Below are 8133 nucleotides of genomic sequence, written 5' to 3' on the forward strand. Positions count from 1 at the left end.
ACACGCGTGCCCTTAAAAATGAATTCCTTAAAATCACAATTATCATTTTATTTACAACAATGATGGAATTGCGTATTGAAATTGCACAAGTTAAGATAAAGGCAAGTGATGGCTGTGTTTACACTATAAGATTTGACAACAGTTTTTCTCTACACGTCCTTCCTGCATTTTTCTCCTTCTCTCTGCCACAGATTCCTCTATCAGAGCTTGACAAGAGAGCCGCTTAAAGGTCGGTCCTTCTTCCTCTTCGCTTCCTCCGTCTTCGGCATTGACGTTGTTTTCGTTCAGAGCTCTTGCCCTCAGTCTTTCTTGATATCGGTCGCTCGGTATGACGTTTGAGAACCATTTCTCCTTTTCAGTTGAATAAACTATCAAGAGATAAATGTAAACGTTAGCAGACACTAATAGCTGTTGTGCAATGACCCAAGAGAAATTGAAATTTAAGAGTAGGCATATGATGCATAGTAGGCATTATTTTGCTGGGTATTTTAAAAAGGAATATAAAGTTTTGTTTTGCTTATTTTTGTTCTGATCGAGCTGCCATTTTGTACACTTGAGATTGACAAACACTTTTTACAATGACCCAAGAGAAATTGAAATTTAAGAGCAGGCATATGCTGCATAATAGGTATTATTTTTCTGGGTATTTTAAAAAGGATTATAGGCTTTTCATTTTGTTTATTTTCGTTCTGAGCTGCCATTTTGTACACTTCATACTTGGAATTGACAAACACTTTTTATTTTGGAAAATACCAAGAAATGAAAATGGAAAAAATGACACCAAACCCAGATAAAATATACCCATTATACAATATTACAAAAACTCTACACTACAACATATTGTATGCTACACCAATAAGCGAGTATATGAATCAGTTATTCACAATATGAGTGGGTGTAAAGTCTCGCCATTAAATTCTGATTTCTCTTTACCCATTATACAATACTATATAAATTCTGCACTACAATATGCATAAATGAATCGGCTATTCCACAATGAGTGGGTGTATGGTTTCGCCATTAAATTCTCTTTTGAGTGGGCTTAAGTCATTCTCATATTTTGCTTCAAGTTACAGTAGACATGGGAACGAAGGCAGACCGCTGATACTGTATCATGACTCAAATTACAATTCAAAACATTGCAAAGGAAATGTATACACTATCACTAGTGATGAACATTCTTTCGCACTATTGCACAAATGAAATTTAAAAATATAAAAAAATATCATTAATACTGAGGGTAATCAAGACATTCATTCAAAGCATGCAATAATGAAATATCCTGGCCTATACAATGGTGTAGTTGCATGAGGTAATTTATAAGCATTAATGGCATTTCCTTATCAGTTTACAGTGCTAGACAGCTGATATATCATACCATTTTTTCTAAAATTAAATGCATGCTACAAATAGTCGGCTATGAGTATTGAAACATTAATACAAGTACCAATTAGAAAATCATTTTTATAAGGACTTATGCCTACGTATTGTAATTGAGAGTAATTATTAGTTATTTTAGGTTATCGATGTTGGACTAACAGTAAACACAATTATTACTATTATTATTTAAACATAATTATATTATTATTATTATTTAAACATTATTTTTATTATTATTTAAACACAATTATTACTTACTGAGTTCTATAACTGTCGTATCATTCAGTACTGCCCCAAGCAGTCCTTCTCTCTTCCCACCAAACTCTATTATCCAGTGAACGGTTGGGCTCAAGCTCCAGGTACATAGAGAATGTTCTCTTCTCTCGTGAACTTCCCTTGGCAGAGAAACCTACAATAAAGATTAACAGTATTTATATTAAATACTTGCAATTAATTGGCTTTGACGCTATGCCGTTAATTAATATCAAAAATTTAATTTTTAAGCATCAAACAGGATTGTCATTTTATACCTCACTCCATTGCTTTTTATCAACGTCGAGAAGCCAGGAGTCACTCGTGTTTTTGCCGCCCACAGTTAGTAGGTGTGGTCCCGCTACAGAGCTCTTTATAAGAGCAGAGCAGTGATGTGATCTTTCCATCGGCCACTGACCCATGGAAGTATTATGTAACTGTTTCCAAGACTGTATGCATGTGAAAAAATACAATTAAAAAGAAATTCAAATTTAAGGATAATTCCAATTATGAAGTTATATATAAACAAAGGTACACAAATTCCAGTGACCAAAAATATTTCCTAAGACAACAGTTGCTGTCCATAAAATTGGAATAAACAAGGTCAATATTTGTACTCTTTCTACCCTGTGCCAAATTGCCAAATGCCTAATGCCAATAACAGTGTATGTTAAGGAATGAATGGAATCTGAAACATGGCAGTGATATATGTATATGCATATGGGTTGAATTGGGCAATTAAGAGGTCATGTATTGCAACACATCAGTGAGCAAATGATAGCTAAAGACTTTCATGCTCTGATATCAAATATCAACTACTTAGGAAATTCAAAACAATTCCTTAGAAACAGAGGGGGGGGGGAGAGAGAGAGAGAGAAAGTGAGGTTATACTTATATTATACTTATACTTATATTAGGTAATATTGAGAGGGTATACTTCAGGTATAACTTACTGCTGATTCTCTTGTAAATTGACAGTAGTACACTTTATTGTTTAGTTCATTGCCACCAAACAGTATAGCAGTATCATTGCTAATAGAATTGAGAGTAAAGCTATCGCAAGGGAGAGGTCTGTCTCCTGTAATGGCCGGCGAAATCCAGTCATCTGTATGGAGAGTGAAACAATTGTGAATAGTATAAATGCTATTCATGCTACATAGCTCAAATATTAACACAATACTGATGCAATTATTAGCACAATGTCCATCAAAATTAATACAATTATTGATGGCAGGACAATAAATGATACAGCCTCAATACAAATTACTGCATATAGCAACAAAAACATTTTATTCATAACAGCATCTATTTATACTTGTTATCGGTAGCTTATAATGCAATACAAGGACGATCAATAAAGTGTTGTGTATCCAATACATCATCATAATGATCAATGAAACTATTATAATGTATACTGAATCTAGTAACTAACTTGATTTGCAACAGAAGTAATGGACTTCATTCGTTCGCTCCAGGTCAGAAAGTACGTCGCAGCTATATTGAGAGTCCATCTGTCTTGTAGAGGGATGGGGTCCCCCGCCACCGATCACCACTAGATAGTCTTCGCCGTCATCCAGTTGCAGCGCGATCATACCACAATGGCTCTTCATCATAGGACCATGGTGAGTATCGGTAAAAGAGAGCTCCCTCCAGTTTAAGGTGGCTACATCCAGGCTGTACAAGCTATTATGATAACAGTCATCGTGATTGCAGTAGCCACCAAAATAAAAGATTTCGTTTCCAATGGCAGCAGTTGCATAGCCCGTGATACCCAGTGGAGGGTTACCAGTGGTGGGTTTTTGCTCCCATCTGCCAGTCGGTAGGTGATACACCTCAATCCGGGAGGACATGGTCCTTTTTTGCTCGCTGTCGTGTGCAAAAGGGAGGCTAGGTTGATAGCCACCCCATAGGTAAAGATGGTCACCAATCCTCACCATTGAGTGACCTTTTCTTTCTGACGGAGTATATTCTAGAAGCATACTTAAAAGATGATGTAAGGTACTGCTAGAAACTTACCTTTTACTTGCTGCATTCTTACTATTCCCCCAAAACAAGGTACAACTACTCTTAAAAATGGATTTTTAAGGCGAGCAACGCCCACTTTAATCACGTGGGCTGCGTGGGTGTTAAATAATAGGCGTGGCTCGTATGGGTGGGGCTGGTTTTAATTATGAGCAGCTCTTTTAAATTTGGTCAATTTCTGATCAAGTCAAGGCTCGTCTTCTACCAGACTCCACTCAGTTTTGCCTTCACTAACATAAGACCAGTTGTTCCAGGCCGTATCCTTTTATTACAGCAATATGTAGGTCTATTTTAAAACCACACAGTACTGTAGTTTTAATTGTAATATTAAATAATCTATTTTTTTAATTTTTGACTTAACATCATGCATAGATGTGCTAGTGTCTAGTGTTCGTGTAGTGTCACGTTTTCAGGATCTAACAAAAGAGGAAGTGTCTGATCTTTTTCAATGCGTTCATCTCATTGCACCAAAGATAGAGCAACACTTCAATGCCACAAGTTTAACTATTGCAATACAGGTATGGGGTTGTGGATTGGGAGAGACATAAAACTAAGTAAGTTATGCATAATTGTGTTAAAAATAGACAGTAGTGGTGGGCAATATATTGATATTTTATAGAGGATATGCGTGCTAAGTATATTCATAGCTTTTAAGTACCGTATATCCAACCCACACAGTAAATTGGCCGCCATGTTGGACGTCAAGTTTATTAAGAGTTCAATGGGGGAAAACACGTTTTCTTGCCTTGCTACCTTCTTGAGGCCTTTTTCGGAAGCTTAGAAAGCATCCTGAGGATCTAATGGGGTCTAGTAGTCACCTGAATGATTGCTATCAAGAAATACAGAGCGGTTTTCTGGTACCAAGCCTTTTTCTATCTTTTCTCCATTGCTGCCAATGGAAAGTTGACGTCCAACGAACTAATTTTTTTTCTTGAAAGTTATTACGGTATGCAATGAATACATTTATTTTGCAATGAATATACTTAGCACGCATATCCTCTATTGATACAAACAATAGTTTACGGTATTGATTCGTATCAGTATTGTGTTCAAAATATACAGAGGTTAATTATTGACATTAAGTATCATTATCATCATCATGGAGCTCAATGCTCCTCCAAAAATTGCATGTAATGTAATGCATTAAATAACTAATATACTGTGTAATACTTTATCATTGTCTTTAAATGCTGCTAAAACTGGTGAGGCTATTGTGGGTTAGTAACCACAACATCATAATGACATCATCCACTTCCTGTTCATTAATAACTCAACACAGCATGATAAGGACATCAATATGTAACAGAAAATGTAATAAAAATAGGGGGTAATTTTGGAGCCATTTTTCTTCAAAAAACCATGGGCTATAGTACAGGGATTTTTCCAGAAATTGGCCGATTTTAACAAATGGTCATAACTTGAAAAATTTAAGTCGGAATCAGCTCAAACTTTCTACACAGCATAAGGACATCAATATGTAACAGAAAATGTAATTAAAATTGGGGGTAATTTTTTAGCCATTTTTTGGAAAGAACCATGGGCTATAGTACAGGGATTTTTAAAGAAATCAGCACATATTAGATGCCTAAAATTATGAGACGATAATGGCATCAATATAAGTATTAGAATGATAATAATAAATTGGCTTTTATTGTACAGGATGGACCAGAGGCTGGCCAGACTGTTCCACATGTACATGTACACATACTCCCAAGAAGAACTGGTGACTTCAAACAGAATGATGAAGTATATGAAGCAGTTGAGTTGATTAATATAAAAATAAATTTTTTTTTTTAATAAAAATATTAATTATTGTCCATGTTTGTGGTATTAAATAATTATTATTTTTTAAATATTAATTTTATTATTATTATTATTATTATTATTTTATTTACAGTTAGAGAGAATAGATGCTGAAAAAAGGACAAATAGAACAGAAGAAGAAATGGCTGAAGAAGCAGACATACTTAGGAAACTATTAAACTTATGAATAGATGAAGTACTAAACACTGTACGTAATCATGATTGACTAAATTATAATGCATAATCTTATTATTGTGAATTTAAATAAAAACGCAGCTATTTAATTTCAGTAGATGTTGCAACTTAGCCACTTTTGTTAAATTTGATGTTGTAAAAAGGACATAAAGATTTATAACAAAATCTGAAATATAGTTTTACTACTGTATCCAATGCAGTGACACACACTAATACAAGGAGACTACAGAAACACTACAATAGGTTTTTAAAGTCATTTAAGCATCATCAATATACATTGACTGCAGGTCAGTGTATAGCTTATCTCCAGCTTCAAGAGGAGCACCTAACTGACCAGCCTCAGAATGAGTGAGTCTATCTTCATCTGGTATCAATAACAATGTGGAATCATCTTTTAACAATAACAGCATTACATCATTAAAAGCTGGCCTCTTCTTTGATTCAGGATGCCTATAAGTTAATTCTACTGATAATACGTACATTATAAGTATAAGATTCATACCAGCATTTTATCATTATCTCGTACATGCTTCTTGGACAGCCTGGGGGAGGTTCAAGCCTTTTGCCTGTTGTAATTGTCTTTAAAGTCTACACGAAATATGACATTCAAATGACAATTTTAAAAAAATCATATCACAATTCACATCGTTCATATCACAAAATTAAAAGAAAAATGAACTACAATCACGAGATAGTTTCATCAATAATGGCTGGTAATGTACATACCATGCAAATTTCAGAGCTATATAGGTACATTATACATACTTCACTGTTCTTCAATGCTGCAAATGGCTTATGTCCAAGACTCCATATCTCATACATGAGACAGCCATAGCTCCATACATCGGATGCCGATGAATACTTGCGTTGTTTAATTGCTTCAGGTGCTGTCCATTTGACTGGAATGGGTAATCCTTCTCCTGCTAAGTAATAATCCTCTTCTTCATCCAAGTCACGGGACATGCCAAAATCAGACACCTACATATGACCAATGTGAATATTTTATGGCTTGTTAAATGCATTAGACACGTGAGTAGCTTCATTTGATACGCTCAATAGATTTTCACCAATTATGGGATTAATTATTATACTTTCTCTCTCCCCCTACTCTCTCTCTCTCTCTTACTTTACAAATATTATCATGGGTCACTAGTATATTCCTTGCTGCAAGATCACGATGTACAAAGTTCCTTGACGATAGATAACACATCCCGAGACAAATCTGTCTACAGAAATTAAGTAAAATCCCTGGAGTTGCTGTAGGCTCTTGAGCTATTTCTTCTTCAACTTTTCTTTTCAGGAGCCAGTGATGTAGATCACCACCTTTCATTAGCTCAGTGACAATCATAACCTACACATAACAAATACATGCAATCAAATAAAATTAAAAGTAACTATCCCATTCAGGCCTTACATTAGCATCTGTACTAATCACTCCATGCAGTGTTAGTACGTTAGTGTGTTTAAATTGACCCATGAGAGCTGCTTCTTGAAGGAATTTTATCTTCTCTTCATTGTCGGCTTTTTCTGAGAGGATCTTCACTGCAACCTCTTCTTCTCCTCCGTTTGGTTTGAGCCACATTGCTCTGTTAACTGTAGCAAAGTAACCACTACCAAGCAACTCCAACACTCTAAAAAATAAATGATAATAAAATAGTATCTTCAAAGCATCATAAAAGCATTGATATTCATCAAGATGTGTAGCAAAAATTTATAATTGTTAAATTGTTAAATTTTGTAAGTTTCATACTTTATTTCAACCGATGGTATCCTCTTTACTTTAATGCGTTCTAACTGATTGTACAGTTCTTGCTCTACGTTAGCTGGTGCCCAATACGACTCATCCCCACCTTCATTATTCTAAATGCATACATGTACATGTAAATATACATGTATCATGCATGTAATACACTCTCCACTTACAGTTAATGTTTCATACATTGCATAATATCCTTGTGGTGAAGAAACTGTCCCAATGGAAGGTGGTTGCAGGTAAGGTTGTTCGACTTTTTTAAGACTTTCATATCGTCCAGAGTTTCTTAAGCCGAACTGAGACTCCATTGTTGTGTATGAATGAAGAGTAGGATTTTGAAGCTACAATTAAAATAAATATTTTTATAAATTATTTTTAAATAGAATATTATAATTACTTGGTTAGGCTGATAGTCATATGCAGATGATGATCTGTCAAGATTCCTCACTATATAATGAATGGTACAGAATCATAATCGTTGCATTAAAAATTATATTTATATTTTTATTATAATAATAATTATTATGTGTTTACTTTCCAATGTTGCTATTTCATGGGACTTTATTTTACTGCATCTCTTGTACACTAGAATCATCAGAAACCCACAACAACAAACTAGCACCATGACCACTATCACAGCAACCAATAATCCTATTATATTCCTGTATAGAGCAATGCTTGAGTCAGGAGTAGATGACTCTGTAGTAGTTGAGTTGCATGTTGGCAAA

The 8133-nt window shown here is 34.8% G+C and overlaps 3 protein-coding genes across 4 annotated transcripts; 1 reads left to right on the forward strand and 2 right to left on the reverse strand.

Annotated features, from left to right (window-relative positions):
• Window positions 1–7: 7 nt before the first annotated feature.
• On the reverse strand, window positions 8–3703 carry LOC105313761 (kelch domain-containing protein 2-like). The gene is made up of 6 exons (XM_011407441.2): window positions 3649–3703; window positions 3065–3601; window positions 2586–2737; window positions 1911–2081; window positions 1639–1789; window positions 8–368 (listed from the first exon to the last, which is right to left on the reverse strand). The coding sequence occupies exons 1-6, from the start codon at window positions 3662–3664 to the stop codon at window positions 124–126; spliced, it is 1272 nt and encodes a 423-aa protein (XP_011405743.1). The 5' UTR covers window positions 3665–3703; the 3' UTR covers window positions 8–123.
• A 67-nt stretch (window positions 3704–3770) lies between these two features.
• LOC100635362 (bis(5'-adenosyl)-triphosphatase-like) lies at window positions 3771–5763 on the forward strand. 2 transcript variants are annotated; one of them, XM_011407442.2, is made up of 4 exons: window positions 3771–3911; window positions 4027–4172; window positions 5314–5412; window positions 5552–5763. In XM_011407442.2, exons 1-4 carry the CDS (start codon window positions 3803–3805, stop codon window positions 5642–5644), a joined length of 447 nt encoding a protein of 148 aa, XP_011405744.1. In that variant the 5' UTR covers window positions 3771–3802; the 3' UTR covers window positions 5645–5763. The 2 variants fall into 2 exon arrangements, with proteins under 2 accessions (XP_011405744.1, XP_019855463.1); XM_019999904.1 differs by lacking the exon at window positions 5314–5412.
• Window positions 5764–5778: 15 nt separating this feature from the next.
• On the reverse strand, window positions 5779–8127 carry LOC109584236 (ephrin type-A receptor 4a-like). The gene is made up of 9 exons (XM_019999903.1): window positions 7940–8127; window positions 7803–7852; window positions 7576–7746; window positions 7403–7512; window positions 7067–7283; window positions 6779–7003; window positions 6418–6630; window positions 6155–6240; window positions 5779–6102 (listed from the first exon to the last, which is right to left on the reverse strand). The coding sequence occupies exons 1-9, from the start codon at window positions 8028–8030 to the stop codon at window positions 5910–5912; spliced, it is 1356 nt and encodes a 451-aa protein (XP_019855462.1). The 5' UTR covers window positions 8031–8127; the 3' UTR covers window positions 5779–5909.
• Window positions 8128–8133: the final 6 nt, after the last annotated feature.

This window comes from Amphimedon queenslandica, unplaced genomic scaffold (genome assembly GCF_000090795.2).
Source record: "Amphimedon queenslandica unplaced genomic scaffold, v1.1 AMPQUscaffold_13229, whole genome shotgun sequence".
In the NCBI taxonomy this organism is placed as follows: domain Eukaryota; kingdom Metazoa; phylum Porifera; class Demospongiae; order Haplosclerida; family Niphatidae; genus Amphimedon; species Amphimedon queenslandica.

Coding starts and splice junctions, on each gene's coding strand:
- LOC105313761 (XM_011407441.2), bottom strand. Junction 2,082..2,585: donor AATTTACAAGAGAATCAGCA/GTAAGTTATACC, acceptor ACATGCATACAG/TCTTGGAAACAGTTACATAA. Junction 1,790..1,910: donor ATAAAAAGCAATGGAGTGAG/GTATAAAATGAC, acceptor TCTTTATTGTAG/GTTTCTCTGCCAAGGGAAGT.
- LOC109584236 (XM_019999903.1), bottom strand. CDS start 8,030: ATGGTGCTAGTTTGTTGTTGTGGGTTTCTGATGATTCTAGTGTACAAG. Junction 7,284..7,402: donor ATACCATCGGTTGAAATAAA/GTATGAAACTTA, acceptor TTTATTTTTTAG/AGTGTTGGAGTTGCTTGGTA. Junction 6,241..6,417: donor CAGCATTGAAGAACAGTGAA/GTATGTATAATG, acceptor TATTTCGTGTAG/ACTTTAAAGACAATTACAAC.
- LOC100635362 (XM_011407442.2), top strand. CDS start 3,803: ATGAGCAGCTCTTTTAAATTTGGTCAATTTCTGATCAAGTCAAGGCTC. Junction 3,912..4,026: donor AAGACCAGTTGTTCCAGGCC/GTATCCTTTTAT, acceptor CATCATGCATAG/ATGTGCTAGTGTCTAGTGTT. Junction 4,173..5,313: donor GTTTAACTATTGCAATACAG/GTATGGGGTTGT, acceptor TTTATTGTACAG/GATGGACCAGAGGCTGGCCA.